We start from the raw sequence: 18,348 nt of genomic DNA, 5'->3' as shown, positions 1-18,348 counted from the left end.
TATTATTTTTGCCTCATAATTTCCGTTTACAAATATAAAGACTAATAACATTTTTTTCATTATAGTAGTTAGCCCTTACTTTTCGATTGATACTTTTCTCAGCCAATAGCAGGCTTCTTTTCAAGGTCCAGAGCCCACGCTAGCCTATACGGGGCTGTTTGATAAAAACGGATATCTTCAGCCAGTAGTAACCAAATCAAATAATGATTGACACCTTGGTTGGCCAATGAAAAGTTCCAACATCGTCTTATGCCATTTTCCAGGGTTGTATCAAAACAGCCGAAACTGTAGTGTGCAAGGCAATCTGTGATTCATTTTTTACGCATCATTATTACGCGCAAGTATGCACCATTGATTTGACTTCTGGAAAGAGAAGTCAAATATTTACAATTTACAAATGTTTCACAGTGGCCCATACAAATTTTCATATCTTTTAGTGTAGTAAAGTGGTCGTCTCCAAATGGCCACTTTTGGAAACCCCTAAACCTACCCGTAGAAAAATGTGTGAAATATATGTTTAGTTCAGATTGTGATCAAATTTGACAGGGCACCAGCTAAAGCTATTGTCACTTATGTTTTCCAGCCCAAGATGCCCATGCTACACTCATCTGCAGGTATTTAATTGCAATTTAAAATCAGGCAAGGATTAAAACGTTCTTTTTCTGTGTGTTCCAACTCAAATCACTCAATGTTAGTAGAACTTGCAGTGATTATTTCAGTTTGGGACAGAACATCAGAGTCCATATTCTCCAAATGGCTCAAGAACAGCATTTAATTTACTTTGGATACGTCTCGGATTGGGATCTTAGGCGAATTGTACAGGAACGTAAAGGGTTCCAAACCAATATTGTTCCTATTTAATTAATTATTTTTTTCTATCACTAGTAGGCGCTTAATAATACAACTGTTCCTTTAACCTTTTATATTATGGTGGGGACGGAGCTTAAGCAGACCAGGAGCGCACGGGGGCTTTAGAGAACAGGGTGAACGGTCACCCAGACGCGCCGTTGTTCGGTTGCCAATATTTTTTAAAACAAGTTATTTACCACTTGGTATTTAAGCATGCTTTGTGATTACTGCTGCAGATTACGATGGCCCCTCTATCTCCAATGGATCTTACAGCCCCCTGGTGAACGGCAGCTCCACCTCACATTCCATCAGGTCAACCAAGAGCCACGGCAACAACACACAGGTCTGTATGGTCCTGGTCATATCCAATCCACTTCAACAAACATCTGCATAACATCCACCAATATTATAAATAAATACAAATCAATATATGCTATAAATACAGTTATTAGTTACTTCATTGAAAAAGTAATTGCGTTACCCCCCAGATTACTGACACTGAAAAGTAGTGAGTTGTTCTGAAGTTGAAGTGAATTCATTAACAACTACCGTTTGTACTCACGTTGAAAACCACCTAAAACTGCTTAAAACATAGCCACATAATAAAAGAAATAGAAAAAAAGGTGTAAACCAAACTGTGGAAGCAGTGAACTCTTTATGCTTTTTGGCTTGTTCACTATTGAAAACCAAGACACTCCATATCCATTTTGTCTTCAGACCACTAGAACATTTCCGACAATTCTGGGTAACGTCCCAGATATTTTCTCTTTTTTTTTCATGTGTCGGTGTATTGCAAAAAAAAAAAAAAGGAAAATAACCAAAATTCAGCACACTTTTACCATAAATTATGTGTTCAGGTTTGCCCCATCGGCTTTGTTGTTTGTGTATATGCCATGCCGCTGCCCCACTCACTAATGGTGACACACAGCCAAATAGGCGTATATAAAGTGAGCACTTGATCTCAGTATGTTATTTAATTGTTGTAAATATGGCTTCGATTTGAGTACAGTACATACGGTTCGGAGAATACAGACGCTGCTCTACTTACGAGGTTCTGGACGATCGTTCGTAAGTTGAATTTGTTCGTAAGTTGCTATATTTTGTATTTTTAAAGGTTATATGAGTATGTTTAAGGCTTATTGTTTCGTACTAAAAAGATAAACATTTCATAAAATAATAAATGAATATATAATGAAGTTTAACTTATTTTTGAAAGATGAGGTTCAACAGATAGGCGACTTCCTCCTCCGTGGTAGAAAGTGGCTGAAAAAAAGCGATACAACCATTTTCTCAACTGCATCAAGCTTTCTTATTCCACTTTCATTTCAAAAGAAACCGCTCGCCTCTTTTTTACACTTTACACCAACCCAATTGAATGGATGCACGAGATATTAAACAATAAAAACGGCAAATTTGGAGATACAGTATAGAATTTTTACACACAAACTAGGAAGAGGAAGCAAATTTCTTCTTCGGGGTGGATGCTGTGTGACCTCTCACAGCGCCACACGCCGGTAGTGGCGGAAAGAAGCACTACAGTAATGCCCTCTGCTCGGAAAAAGGTGCACACAATACAAAATCTAACTTACAGCAATCTCCGGATATTTTTCGACATCCCCCAAAAAATATTCCTTATTACCGTTTTTCGTAAATCGAATGGTCGTAAGTAGGGAGGCGTCTGTATCTGTGTGGAGAATTTAGAGAAGCTGTGCTTGAGATGGCGCCACCATAACTGTATTCCGTTGTATTTTATAGGTACATATAAACACGCCCACCTTCATTTCATTTTTGTGTTGCTGGCAGAGTGAGGGTTGTTTGTTGCTTCATGAGCAAAGGAAGTAACGTGAATGATCAGTTAACATTATGATCAAAGAACTGCTTTTCAAAAGTAGCAAAGTCAACGCACCATTGTTGTAACGGCATTTGAGTTATAAAATGCTACTAGTAACACGTTGCAGTACTCTAAACCGAGAAGAGTTCCTTTGTAACCCGTTACTCCCAATACTGACTTCCATCTTGTGGCCCTCAGCTGACAAGCGACGAGCGAGGTCGTTTTTCGGACCCTTTCGCCGAGATCGGTCTGAGTCCCACCGCGGCCGAGGAGAAGCGGAAGCTCAATGCCAAAGAGAAGCGGCGAGCGCCGCAGATGGACTGGATGAAGAAATACGAACTCTTCAGCAATTTCTGAGACCGCGGGAATGCAAATTCCAGGAGAGGACACGCCAGACGTTTTACTTTGATGGACACTTTTTTCTTATTTAAAGTGAAACACTCGCAGTCATGGCAAGGTAGGGTACAAGACAGGTGACTGTTGTCAGTGATGCTTTCCAGAACATCATTGTAACAGAGTGGACGCCATCAGCCGACCTCCAGAGTATTTGTAACAACCCAGAAGCTGTGCACAAAACTTTTGTGCTGCCATTTTTTTCAAGACATAAATTACAACTAACTGTGTGCAGCAGAGGGCAGAGTTTCACTAACAATACAAAATGCCTTCAGATCCCTTGAAGGAGAATTGGTATGTTTATGTGTGTGCGTGTATTTGTAGTGTAGAAAAGATTGGAGGTTAATACATCCAAGAATATTTACTCCCAATGTGGTTTATTGTGAAAAACAGATTTACGTGGTTGACATGAGAGGAGCAATGAATAATCAATTTTGATGGTGGATTTAATGATGCAGTAAAGAACAGTGAACTACAGTTTTGAGACACTATTGAATTTGAATTCTGTCACCGAGAGTTACTTCTCATACGATCTCAACATATATCTAAGAATTTAACTACATGATTATACAGCTCTTACATGTTAATCCATATCAGGGGCCTCCAACTTGGTGCATACAGGCAACAGTCAAGTCAGATTTATTCGTATACCGTATTTTCCGCACTATAGGGCGCACCGGGTTATATTTTGCGCACCCCCAAAAAATAGTTTTTGGTCCTATACCTTCCATAGATAAGGCGCACCGGATTATAAGGCGGTACAATGGGAACTCGACAAAACAGTCAGATGATTCAGTCAAACTGATTACCACCTTAACATTCCCAAAGCTTGCAAAGAAGCAAATACGTGTCGTAGACACGTGCGGATGCGGTGTCCGTACGATGTCACTCAAAAACATCATTTCAAATATCATTCGGAAGGTTAAAGTCTTGGGATTCAAGAAATGCCAACCATTCCTTAGTTTCTATTTTCTTTTTCGCTTGCAACTTTACTGTGCATATGACAATAAACACTTGGAATTGAGTTTAATTCACTCAACTCATCACAGCAACATCAAGGTCGTTCTAAAACAAGATACCGGGAAAATATAAAGCCGCATAGCTCACCTAAGTTCTCACGTTCAATAATGATACGCAACCATAGTCTTCTTACAACCGTGAGTGTAGTAAATCCAGGAGAGTAAAATATTTACAAATACAGACTAATGAAACATGTTTCTGTATGGCGTAGTTAAGCAAGCTTGCTATTCAGTCATCTTTGAGTTTGTTTGGCCCTTTAGCCTATACGAGGCTCCGAATAACTTCAGCCGATAGCGATCGATTTAACTGATGATTGACACATCTTTTTCGGCCAATTGCAGGGTTTGTTTTGGCCCTCTGGCCTATCCGAGGCTCCGAATAACTTCAGCCAATAGCGATCGATTTAACGGATGATTGACACATCTTTTTCGGCCAATTGCAGGGTTTGTTTCGGCCCTCTAGCCTATCCGAGGCGCCGAATAACTTTAGCCAATAGCGATCAATTCAAATGATGATTGACACATTGGTTAGCCAATGAAACGCCGGTATATAAATCCCAGCATACACCGCGGACTACTCCACGTTCGGGGGGAAATCGAGTCGGCGGCTGTTGCGTAAGTTGCGAGACCTTGCGATTTAATATTGAGCCATATATAAGGCGCACTGTATTATAAGGCGCATGGTCAGCTTTTGAAAGAAATTAAGATTTTTATGTGCGCCTTATAGTGCGGAAAATACGGTAGCTCTTAATCACATAATGCCTCAAAGGACTGCACAGGTTACAATTACACCATCCCCTGATATTAAACAGACATGAGGGCAAGGAAAAACTCCAAACCTCAGCACCAGGAAAATAAACCTTGAGAAGGGACCTCACAAGTGGTAATCCCCCTTCCAGAATGACCAGCATGTAATAGATTTAGCATTGGGTAACACACACAAAACATAGTGAACATCAATAAAAGAAAACTAGGTATTATGTTGGAATTTGTCCAGAAAGTGCATGACAGCAACAAATCCTCGAGCCTGTGAAATAGTCCAAAAAGTCCATTACAGCAACGACGCAGCTTCCCATCTCTGCCGGCTGGTCGATATAGGCGTTGACATGCTTCAGGTTCAGATGCTTGATTGTAAGAGCTTATGATATAACACATCGACATGTTGATATACGTGTATCTCTGACCACTATTTAAATATGCTGTGATAATAATGAATTTATTAAAAAACAATATTGTAATATATTACAACTCATTCCAAGAAGAATCATGGCTTTAAACATTGATTGCACTGTGTCAGCACTTTTACCCAAAATATGTCAACAATAATTGGCTGCCGAGTGTAATCACCAACTGAAAGAGGTTGTTGAAAAAACCCCTCAAATAACTACATTTGAATCCAGAAATATATTTGAAGTAGTTGCAAAATGTACTTAAAAACATAAGTGGATCTCAATTAAAACTGCTTGATTTGAAAAAGTGCCCAAAATAAAGTTTTTTAAAAAAAAAAGCTGCGGGAAAAACCCAAAACTCTTGTGACCTCAATCAAATAGGAAATACTGACATTAATCCTACCATATCATTATATTAGTAGCGTTTTGGATTGCATTGATTATTTGTTATTGCATACATTAAAATATTTTCTACAACATTTTCCATTTGTACTCAACTTTTTTTTTGTAATTGTCCAATTTGGAGTTAACTCGAGTATTGAACATTATTACTGTTGAATCCATATTGTAAATTGTGGACTAGTTTACAGGCTTGAGGTGTCGTTGCTGTCATGCACTTTCCGGACAAATTTCAACATGTTACCTAATGTTCTCTTTTATTGATGTTTACTGTGTTTGTGTACTGTGACTCAATGCTAAATCTATTCCACCCTGGTCATCCTGGAAAGGGGATAACCACTTGTAAGGCCCCTTCTCAAGGTTTCTTTTTTCCTCATGCTGTTTTGAGTTTTTCCTTGCCCGCATGTTGGTTTAAGATCAGGCGATGGTGTAATTGTAATCCTGTGCAGTCCTTTGAGACATTTTTTTGTAATCAAGGGCTATACAAATAAATGTGACTTGACTTGACATGTGACTTAAAGTGATATTACTTTCCGATCAAATGGAATCCTGAATTGTTTGCAACTTTCCAGGAGAAAATGCAGGAAACAAGGATTTTTGCCTTAGCTGTGTTTCTGTGCCTTCATTTCCTACACTATTACATAGAGACCTCACAACAGAATTCATGATTACACTACTTGTTTATCAAGTTAACAGGTACAAAAGACGTGTACACAATAAAGACTGCTTTCAAAATCCACTTCCATGTTAAGAAATATTCTCCCAAAGACAGTTTGAGTAAACGTGCCAATAAAAGAAAATCTATCTCCAATCATTTACCCATTTACTCATTAGATAGCTTTCTATTAAGAGCCACACTTACAAGCCAATAAATAAGATACTTTTGCTAACCATAAGTACAATACCATGTTATTGAATTGAATCAGGACGTATGTGAATGAAATGAACGCCCATAAATGCTGATGACCAAGCTCAGAAAGAATTGCCAAGATTTTGTGAGGGACGAACGCAAGGGCACACAGGAGCAGCTGGCTTGCACATGCTGCTGTGTCATTTCGTGTGATCATCAAAACTTTTTTCCTCCAAAATCCGAAGCTTGGAAAAATAATTCTCGGGGATCTTTGAAAAACTTGTCCAAAACTTCAGAATGATCAAGTAAAACTTTGCTAAAAAAATAAATTATACACGATTGAAAAGCTGAGTCGAGGAGTCACATTTTCAATAAAGTGTGATAATGGCACCAGAATGTTTTTGTATTTTTGTGTGGTACTTTGCACCACTTGGAGGTTACTGTTGCCTGTCATTCCACTCTTTGTCGCAGCAGATGAAGGATTACGACGGCGTACAGTTTCTTCCTGTTCTCAGAATTCTCTAGCAGACAGCTGCTCCAGCCACACAAAGGTCATACTATGCATGCCGACGCATGTGGACGACCATTGTCTGGCCGCACTCCGCCAGTCTTGTTGAACACACTGGAAAAATTGAGACGCTTCATAAAGATCTGCACTCGATACCTCCGTTTTTCCAAAAATACTGAAGTAAAACTGGCCACCGACTGGAGAATCGATTCGGATTCAGAGTATGAAACAAATGTAAAACTCATTTTAGTTAATGCACAAGATCAGGGCTAGGAATGAAAGCCTGGTCTGATGCAATGTGACAAAGAAAAATCTCCAAAGGTTCCCCAGCATGCACAGTATATTTTTATGATGACCTTCAACAAAACACACAGAAACATTTTCATCAGCCAACTCAGTTGTCACTCCAAAGTGTACATGTTTAGGTCAGCATTTCTATTAAAAAAATTCAATGATGTCGTTATTTAAGGAATATTTTAAGGTTTAACTGAAAACGACTGCTACAGAGCAGAATGAAGGAAGGCTTCAAATAATAAGCAAAAAAAAGTGAACTGTCGTATAAACATGAATTTTTAAAAAAATAATCTTGTATCAGACATCTATAGTAAGGGGACATTGTCTATTATTTAGCGCTTCCTAGTGGTAAAGTAAACACTCATTTAAAAAATATATATGGAGTCGAATAATAAGAAAAATATCTGAACTATCATATAACCGTGCATTTTTTTTAATACTCGATATTTGCATTTATTTCATATAACATGACCTTCACCTAAACTGAACTGAGATAATTGTCTGCCATCTTTCTGCTACGGGTACCCAAAACCTCAAGGAAGCGGGGCGAAAACAGAATACGGTGCGTTTTGCTACCTCCGATTCGTCGTAAGTTTAATTCTTAATTGTGCTTTTTGCCCCTGGTTTTTGATTGCATTACACAATAGAGTGACATTTAGTGGAGAGAAATGACACAGTGTTGCATTAAGATAAATAAGATTGATATATTACAGTAGGGACAGCACGGCGGCGCAGTGGTTAGCGCTTGTGCGGCACAGTTAAATGTCTCGAGAACCTGTCGTGGGTTCAAATCCAGCTCCAGACTTTCTGTGCGGAGTTTGTATGTTCTCCCCGTGCTCGCGTGGGTTTCCTCCGGGCACTCCGGTTTCCTCCCACATTCCAAAAACATGCATTTCAGGTGAATTGGCCGGTCCAAATTGTCCCTAGGTGTGAAAAATTCCACAAACCTTGTGAAAATCTTGGCAAACGGACCCGTTTTGGTCACTTTTAGTCTGTAGTTTGTATTCTTCCTTGGCACTTATTTTCGCTTGCACTACACCAGGACACGCAGGCACCATGGTGCCCCCTAAGGACAGCGTGCGTGCCCACAGTCCTGTTCTGAAAATAGTTCACCAGTACTGGCTCATTGTGATTTTTAAATAATTTTTGGTGTGTGTGGTTGACTGAGTCTATTTAACCCTACTTTCAAAAGTTAACCTTGTAATAACATTGTAACAACATAGTAATAACACAATAAGTTGTTGTTTTGGATATGCATATCAAACTGGGTGCCCTTTGCGCTAATTAGTACCAAAAAGTAGCTCTGCTTTTAAAATGAGCAGCCCTGTTCTACAGAAAACATTGACATCTAGTGGTCAAATATTAACGTGTTTCCTTCAAAGGAAGACCATCATAATATCAAAACTAGAAGTTTAAATCAAATAAAATATGGTAACGGTACTACAGTTTTTTAAGTACCTGCAACCTAAAAGGACTTTTTGCTGCTAAGGGGGCTTTGCTCAAAAATATATTTAGAAGGGGAAAATCACACCTATTGCAAATACACTCACCTAAAAAAAACATTTTTCTCTGGCATTTATTCTTATTCATTCAATAAGTAATTTCTTTTAGAAACTTAAAAAAATAATAATGTCCAGCATTATATATGTTTTTCAAATGTGCAGTTAAAGTTGTACAATTCTATTCAAAATTTTAAAGACAAGTTTGGGTTACTCTCTTAAGTCTACCGTTCATTAGCATTGAGTTAAGAGGAAGGAGGCCTAACCACTCTTCTGTATTATTGTGGTGAGAGGGAGACTATACCTGACCTCATGTAAACTGTTCTGGTGCACATGATGGTGCCCCACGAGGTTGAAGTGTGACGTTTAAAGGCCCCCGTTTGAATGGGGCTGCAATTTTCCAGCACTAAAAGCAGTAAAACAGAAAGCACAAAAAGAACCCCAGGCGGTCGCTCTTGTGCTTGTGGCCCGGCAGACAATTCGACTCAGTGCTGATCAAAGCTGATGGTGTCCTTCTGAACAACTTTTAATGCATGTGTGTTGGTCTCTAGCTTTATTTTTTAAGGTGTACTCACTATTACCGGCGGGGATAGCGACAAATGACTCAAAATTATAATCCAGAACATTAGAGCAAATTTACTTTTACTTTTCATCTTCGTTTTGTTTAACTTCTTTTTAGGATAAAAGTATATGAGTAGAGAAAAGCTAACTTGAAAAATATTTTCCCAACTGGAACTACTGCTAGCATCAGAACAGCTCTTTTGCTGTCAAAGCATATTCCTGTCATGATGACTCATTACACTCATTTTTGCCCGCTCGTTTGGCGCCAGCTGCTGCTAGTTACCTGATTGGTTCCCTCTCCTATTTAAGCTCAGTGCTTTGATTCGCCCTTGGTCTGTCCGTCAGCAAACCTCTGTTTACACAAGGCAAGCATTTTGACTCTGACTGCCGTCTGTCCCGTTTTGTCACCTGTTCCCACTCGTCTGTTCCTGATTTCCCCGTTCGTCTCCGGCTACGACCCGATTTTTGACCCCGTCCACATTCTGATTTTCCGCCCCGGCTAACGACCCATTTTTCCCGTTTGACAACGCTACAATCTTTTGCTCCAGATGATCCACTTCCACATTCCGGACACGCTCCGAGCCCGTGAGCGGCTTGCTTACCTCGTCCAGCGAGCACCGGATTGCTGGCGTGTGTTTTTCCTCTATATTTTAATAAACTGTGAGTGAACGTTACGCGATTGGGTCTACCATTTGTTTTGGTTCTGACGGTTCCCATGTTGAGCATGCTGTGCCTGTGTTTCTTATGGAAACAAAGACACAAGTCAACGCACAGTTTTAGTTAGTTAATTTGGTTGTTATTTAGGCTCTTAGGACTATTGGAAACACAGTTCTTTCAGCGATGGGCCATAGTAAATTGCTACCCTTCTCAAGGTTTCTTCATTTACCTCATGTTGAGGTTTTGCTTTTTTCCTTCCCCTTATGTAGGTTTTGATCAGGGGATGGTGTAATAACAGTCTGTAGTTTGCAATAATCTGTGGTCTGTGCAGCCCTTTTAGACTCTTTGTGATTAAGGGCTATTCAAATAAACATAAATTGACTTGACTAACTTAAAGGGAAACTGTAATTTTTGAGCACTACATATAATTGTATATTGTGTAGCACAGCTGACAACAAGTATGGATTTAAACTGTCACTCAAAGTGACCAGAAATCACTATTTTCTCTCAATTTTATTGCCCAGGTTTTTATTTTTTATTTTTGACTGTCTTGAATTGAATTGTTGATATGTTTTACTGTCACAAGATTTAAAATTAGCATTAGTAATAACAGCAGAAGGTGTCACGGCGGCGCAGTGGTTAGCGCATGTGCGGCACAGTTTTGTGGCCATGAGATCGAACATCCTGTGTGGAGTTTGCATGTTCTCCCCGTGCACTCCGGTTTCCTCCCACATTCCAAAATTAGCATGTCAGCTTAATTGGCCAGTCCAAATTGTCCCTAGGTGTGAATGAGCGTGCAAATTGTCTGTCCCTGTGTGCCCTGCAACTGTCTGGCAACCAGTTCAGGGTGACCCCTGCCCTGAACACATGACATTTTTGAAGCAATAAAACGATAGCTGGGACGGGCTCCAGCACCTCTGCGACCCTACTGAGGATAAGCGGTGGAGATAATAGATGGATGGATGGAATAACAGAAGACTTTAAAATGCATTTATTGTGAATGATTATTGGTGAGAATTGCATTGTCCATTTGATTATAAATGTTTTAAATATCCGACTCCCGCTCCTTGCCCACCCTCCCAAAAAGACATATACTTTCCCTATAGTAAGGCATCTAGATTTTTTTTACCTGTCCAGACCAGATTAAATAAAGACAAAACTGTACAAATTTGGATGTACAGTATAGTGCACCAAAGACTTCCTTGTGCCAAATTCAGCTTAGATCACCTGACCCCTCCATAGATCTTTTCACACTTCAGGTTACTTCCCATCAGTGTTTTTCAGCATGAGTAAGATACAAAGTCCCACCCAAAATGGGGGCGGGCGTAACCCATTGAGCAGTGCCAGGCAGGGCTGCCTAGGATGCAGCGGTGCCCCAAAAAAAAGAAAAGAAAGAAAGAGTCCGACCTAGGAGGGTAGGGTAACCGAAAGCGAGCGTCCCCAAGGCAACTGTTTGTTTTTGTTAGGGCTCGTGAGTCAGACAAGCAGTGAGTCATAGTCAGGAGGAAACACACACACACACGCTGCCACATTCCTACTCCCACTTAGTCAAAAGGAAGCCAAATAAGGACACTTGAAAGTTGCAACAAATTGCTCGGAAAGCCCAAACGTAAGGGCAGAAGCAGCCCGTTGAGGTCATTTGTCAAGAGAAATCATGCAAAACAAATGCAAATTTCTCACAAGTCGTTGAGTGATTTTGGCACGGGCTCAATGTGCGGAACAATGTGCAAACGCTTCCCCCCCACACACTCATACACACACAGCCTCGCCCACTTCAAGCACACCATGTCACATCATTTCACTAAAACAGCCGTCGATCAACCTGCACACGCTGACTAAAAAGCAGATCTCCTTCAATGAGATGATGAGATAATATCATGATTAGTCAACGAATTGTTGTGCTGAGTGGCCGCAGGCACACATGACATTTTTGAAGCAATAAAACGAGGACCTGGGTGTTTTTTTATGTGCCATAAAATTTGATACACCTGCTTTATCTTTTGAAATACAACACATGCACTGTTTAAAAAGGCTTTGTGACAGGTTTTGCAGGTGGACCTAAGTCAAAGAAAGCAGGGCTTCTCAAAATAGTATGGTATCTGAGAATCAAATCAAGAACAAAGTAACAAACAGGGTTCACAAAACAAATGACATGTCTAGAAAAAAAAAAGGCTTATTATATGCATCGCAGTTCATGGATCCCTTAACCACCGTCGGGGCACCACTGAGGACGCAATGCCTTTGGGTGGCATTAGCTCAGGAGGTGGAGCACTCATCTTGGGATCAAGAGGTTGCAGGTTCGATTCCTGATTCTGTGTTATATGTCGAAGTGTCCTTGGGCAAGACACTGAACCCATAATGCCCCCGATAGCAGGTAGTTGCCTTGCATGGCTAACGCTGCTATTGGTTAGTTAGTGTGTGAAAAAGGGAAAGTGTGTAGCACATTGTAAAGCGCTTTGGGAGGGCTTCATTGACTTGAAAAGCGCTATATAACTGCAGACCATTCACATTTACCTCTGTCCAGCCCTTTACAGAGCTGACGGATCCTGGCCTGAGTTTGAGTTGTGGCAAATTTGGCACCATTCCATTCCTTGATATTGTCCGCCCAGTTAGTTTTACGTTTTCCCTCCTCCTGCCCCCTTGGACGGTACCCTAAAGAATGATCTTGGCCTGTGCTAATGTTTTTTGACATGACTATACCAATGCAGTTTTTATCTGCAGACAGTTGACAACAGTTATTCTTAGGTTACAATGGTCCCTTTAAGGGTGTTACGCACCGTTTGGTTTGTCTCATGGGCCATGTAGCGGATGCATAGACGTTTCCTGTAGCATTGCATCTCAATGGCCTGGATTTTCTTTTCCAGCTTTGCTGTGAGAGCCAATGTCTCACAAGCATAAAGGAAGGTGGAAATAACCAGTGCATGAGGCTGAGCTTTGTCTCTCCAGGTGGGTTTAAGTCTGGCATGTGCGGCTATTCTCGCTATGATTTCTGGAGTTAACCTTTCTTCTGATATGACAGCTACAAGATATTTTATTTTTAATATTGAACAGTTTCAAAATGACTCATTTAGCCTCTGTGAATCTGATCGAACCCAATGAAAACAAATATTTTCCAACATGATCAGACAAATAAAGCAGTATTTTTGTATGGCTCTGTCAATAATCTTGCATTTCAAACAGACACAAAAGACAAAATTTCCTTGCTATAAAAGCATTCAATAAATGAAAGAGGTCGGTAATTATGAGGCAACATCAGTAGCCTATATCTAATATTTTGGCAAAATTAGGCTAAAATCTCGAAAAACAATAGCAATATTGCATCATTCACTAAACTACAATAAAATAAAGTGCAAAGAGAAGTAATTTACAGTAAAAACAAAATCACAACGATACAACTATGAATGAATGAACCAATTAATTAATTAATTAATGGCCAAATTTTAGTTTTTTTTAATTCAGTGCAAAAAAAAAACAGTAAAAAGGATAAAAATGTGCAAAAAGATCACGGCGCACAGATCCCTTAAACACCTTGGTCGTCGGGGCAACACTTCCTACGGTGTTTTTTTGAGTGAGTACAACTTGGCGGTGCCCATCCTTTTCCAGGCCATTTTTATGGGTAGGGGTTTGCTCCCCTGCATGAAACAGATGGCGCCTGCCTCTCCCCGTTCCTGCGTGTTCGGAGGAGGGAGCGGGGTTGCCCCAATCGAGAGCGTCGGCCCATTCCGACTCCGCTGCCGATCGCCTGTCCGACCCCCCCCTGCCGAGTCCGATCGTCCGACGCCGATGGCGCCTGCCTTTCCCCGTTCCTGCGTGTTCGGAGGAGGGAGCGGGGTTGCCCCAATCGAGAGCGTCGAACCATTCCGGGGTGCGAGGTAATAATTTTTCTTTTTGGGACCTCAGGAGCTGTCCCTTAAAGGGGGGGCTCTGTCGTGTCCAGCATGGTCGCCGTGGCGACCGGCTGGCCTCGCCCCCTGGGCACCAGCTGAAGCAGATCGCCTAATTTGCACGTTTGCTTCTTAAGGGGGGTTTTGCGGGTGCTGGCTCAAGGCATTTTCTGTCTGCATTTTTCGTTCTGTTTTGCTCTGTCCTGTTTTGTTTGATTCGGAGGAAACCTGTGTTCTCGCGTTTTGAGTAAAAGATTGTTTTTGTTCTGTTTTGTCCCTGAGTTTTGGACGACTTTTATTTTGCTAAATAAAAGTTTTGATCGTCAACGCAGATGAGTTCTCCCTTCCTGCCTCCTGCCTCCGTTCTGGTCCGGTCCTCGTGACAGTATGGTCTTTCATGATTACCAGGAGCCGGAGAAGCCTCCCGATCTGACTCAGATTCAGCACCTTCATTATCTGGTCGCCATTGTTTTTCGCTGTAAGGCGTCATCCAACTCTTCAGAAACGAGCCGCACCTCCCACTAGACAATACTGATACCAGATCCTAAAGTATATTGTATTAAATTATTGAGTAGCAAAAGGATAAAAATGTTAAAAAGCAATACATTAATGATAGATGATAAATATGTGCAAAATGGCAGTTGTACAGTATATTGTCCTCGTTGACGCTGTAGATGGGAGTTCAGGGTGGTAATCCCTGTTGGGAAGAAGCTTTCCTAATTCTGTTTGTTTTTGCTGTGATAGACCTGTTGCGCCTTCCCAAAGGCAGTCGGTCAAACATCTGGGCACCTGGATGTAGCCTGTTATGGATGAGGGTTTTGGGCTCTGCTGAGGCTCTGAGTGGAGTAGATGTCTATCAGTGAGGGGAGAGGGCAAGCAATGATGCCCTGTGCTGCTCTCACTATCCTCTGCAGCCTTTGTCTGTCCGCCTTAGTGCAGCTCCTGTACCAGGCATAAATCCTCTCAGGTGCTTGAGAAAACCTTCTTGAGGTCTGGATGTGGTCCACGGGCCTTGATTTTGATATACAGTGCATCCGGAAAGTATTCACAGCGCTTCACTTTTTCCACATTTTGTTATGTTACAGCCTCATTCCAAATTGTATTAATCTAATCTCTTATCTCAAAATTCTACACAAAGTACTCCATTATGACAATGTGAAAAAGTTTTTTTTTTTTACTTTTTCTTGAATTTATTAAAAATAGAAAACTAAGAAATCACATTTACATAAGTATTCACAGCCTTTGCCATAAAGCTCAAAATTGAGCTCAGCTTCATCTTTTTTCCACTGATCATCCTTGAGATCTTTCTACAGCTTAATTGGAGTCCACCTGCAGTAAATTCAGTCGATTGGACATGATTTGGAAAGGCACACACCTGTCCATATAAGGTCCCACAGTTGAGTGTGCATGTCAGAGCACAAACAGCGAGCATGAAGTCAAAAGAACTGTCTGTAGACCTGCGAGACAGGATTGTCTTGAGGCACAAATCTGGGGAAGGATACAGAAAAATTTCTGCTGCTTTGAAGGTCCCAATGAGCACAATGGCCTCCATTATTCGTAAATGGAAGACATTTGGAACCACCAGGACTCTTCCTAGAGCTGGCCGGCCTTCTAAACTGAGCGATCAGGGAAGAAGGGCCTTAGTCAGGGAGGTGACCAAGAACCCGATGGTCACTCTGTCAGAGCTCCAGCGTTCCTCTGTGGAGAGAGGAGAGCCTTATAGAAGGACAACCATCTCTGCAGCAATCCACCAATCAGGCCTGTATGGTAGAGTGGCCAGACGAAAGCCACTCCTTAGTAAAAGGAACATGGAAGCCCGTCTGGAATTTGCCAAAAAGCACCTGAATGACTCTCAGACCATGAGAAACTAAATTCTCTGGTCTGATGAGACAAAGATTGAACTCTTTGGTGTGAATTCCAGGCGCCATGTTTGGAGGAAACCAGGCACCGCTCATCACCAGGCCAATACCATCCCTACAGTGAAGCATGGTGGTGGCAGCATCATGCTGTGGGGATGTTTTTCAGCAGCAGGAACTGGCAGACTAGTCAGGATAGAAGGAAACATGAATGCAGCAATATATAGAGAAATCCTGGATGAAAACCTGCTCCAGAGCGCTCTTGACCTCAGGCTGGGCGAAGGTTCATTTTTCAGCAGGACAACGACCAAAAGCACACAGCCAAGATCTCAAAAGATTGGCTTCAGAACCACTCCGTGAATGTCCTGGAGTGGCCCAGCCAGGGTCCAGACTTGAATCCGATCGAACATCTCTGGAGAGATCTGACAATGGCTGTGCACAAACGTCTCCCATCCAACCTGATTGAGCTTGAGACTTATTGCAAAGAAGAATGGGCAAAACTGCCTAAAGATAGGTGTGCTAAATTTGTGGGATCATATTCAAAAAGACTTGAGGCTGTATTTGCTGCCAGAGGTGGATCAACAAAGTATTAAGCAAAGGCTGTGAATACTTATGTAAATGTGATTTCTTAGTTTTCTATTTTTAATAAATTCAAAAAAAGTTTAAAAAAAAAAAAAACCTTTTTCACATTGTCACAATGGAGTATTTTGTGTAGAATTTTGAGATAAGAGATTAAATTAATACAATTTGGAATGAGGCTGTAACAACAAAATGTGGAAAAAGTGAAGCACTGTGAATACTTTCCGGATGCACTGTATGTGATCTAAATAGTCATGAAGAGCAAAATTATCAGACACCAGAACAAAAAAAATTGTGAAAGAAGATTATCTTACAGTACTCTCCATAAAATGTATAAAAGTGTGCAGACTGAGACCCGATGATAGTGTTTGTTCCATCTGCTGTAAACTTGGCAGATAAAAGATACACGTAACTATATGAATGAAAGCTACACCTTTGTTTACAATGAACTCTCACTTTATGCTCTCTGGTGCAGCAGGTGAGGAGCAGGTGCCGACGGTGGTTAACGGCTGAATTTCACGACTATAACTTTAAGCGGTTGCGAAAGACGAGGGTCAGGGGTCGACGTTGAAGGAGCCAAGTGGCTGGGAAACGACAGTGAGGGCACAAGCCGGAGCCAGGGAGCTGACTAGAGGGGACAAAATGCGGTGGAGAGCTGTAAACTGTGTCGGGATCGGGGAGTGTGATTAACAGCGCGCAGGAAGTCACCCGACCGCGTGTCACGCCGAATGATGTCAGCGCCTTCAATGGAGGAACAGAAACGCCAGTTGGCCACAGATAGACTTCCGCTTTCGTTGACCAACAAAAAACGCAGTTAAGTGTACTCAAAATCAACAGAAATTTGACAATCTTCATTCTATTTGCATAAAGTCAGTAAATTGCCCAATTATTAGCTAGCACTAGAGGTCACAATGTTCACCAGTGTCTTTTGGACTTTTGATTCAGCAGATTTTTAATGGGGTAAAATGCACCACACATTAATTTGCTGTTCTACATTTTTGTATTTTCCTTGGATAGCCTTTATTAATGAACCACAGACTTTTGGGATGGAGGAAAAAATGTCTGGAGATGACCCTCTCAAGCGAATGTATAAGGCATTTTGAGTACATTGTAGAGGAGTAAACACACACTTGTTGGTTTTTCCCTAGAATATGCGAGGTGCCCTAGATTTTTTTTCCTTGGAGCTCAGTGTATCTGATTATTTCTTACAGTGTGTATATATATATATATATATATATATATATCCATTATCTGTACCGCTTATCCTCAGTAGGGTCGCGGGGGGTGGGCTGGAGCCCATCCCAGCTATCTTCGGGCAGTGGGCAGGGGACACCCTGAACTGGTTGCCAGCCGGTCGCAGGGCACACAGGGACGGACAATTCGCTCGCTCAGTCACACATAGGGACAATTTGGACCGGCCAATTAACATGGCATGCATGTTTTTGGAATGTGGGAGGAAACCGGATTGCCCCGAGGAAACCCACGCAAGCACGGGGAGAACATGCAAACTCCACACAGGAGGTTAGATCTCACGACCTCAGAACTGTGCTGCACATGCGCTAACAACTGCGCCGCCGTGCTGCCCCATATATATATATATATATATATATATATATATATATATATATATATAAATATATCCCTGCGATTGGCTGGCAACCAGTTCAGGGTGTCCCCTGCCCACTGCCCGCAGATGGCTGGGATGGGCTCCAGCCCCCCCGCAACCCTAATGAGGATAAGCGGTACGGCTCCTCCTTGATCTGCTACCTTATCGTGGTGGAGGAGTTTGTGTGTCCCAATGATCCTAGGAGCTATGTTGTCGGGGGCTTTAAGCCCCTGGTAGGGTCACCCATGGCAAACAGGTCCTAGGTGAGTGGCCAGACAAAACGCAGATCAGAAGACCCCTAATGATGAGAGAAAACTTTGGTCCTCGATTTCCCTCGCCCGGACGCGGGTTACCGGGGCCCCCTTCTGGAGCCAGGCCTGGAGGTGGGGTCCGC

General features: G+C 41.6%; 1 protein-coding gene across 1 annotated transcript in view; it reads left to right on the top strand.

Moving 5' to 3' along the window:
- Positions 1-6,906, top strand: part of LOC148374116 (Na(+)/H(+) exchange regulatory cofactor NHE-RF2) — a 55,832-nt gene extending 48,926 nt beyond the window's left edge. Inside the window, exons 5-6 of the mRNA XM_088332788.1 lie at positions 1,086-1,192; positions 2,879-6,906. Coding sequence (XP_088188914.1) covers positions 1,086-1,192; positions 2,879-3,037 — 266 coding nt within the window. The 3' untranslated portion in view covers positions 3,038-6,906. The remainder of the gene's footprint in view (positions 1-1,085; positions 1,193-2,878) is intronic.
- The last annotated feature ends 11,442 nt before the right edge of the window (positions 6,907-18,348 follow it).

Source organism: Urocampus carinirostris, chromosome 1 (genome assembly GCF_059441175.1).
Source record: "Urocampus carinirostris isolate Australia breed hairy pipefish chromosome 1, RoL_Ucar_1.0, whole genome shotgun sequence".
Taxonomy (NCBI): Eukaryota; Metazoa; Chordata; class Actinopteri; order Syngnathiformes; family Syngnathidae; genus Urocampus; species Urocampus carinirostris.
The sequence above is the reverse complement of the archived record's forward strand: the minus strand, read 5'-3'. Positions and strand labels throughout refer to the sequence as shown.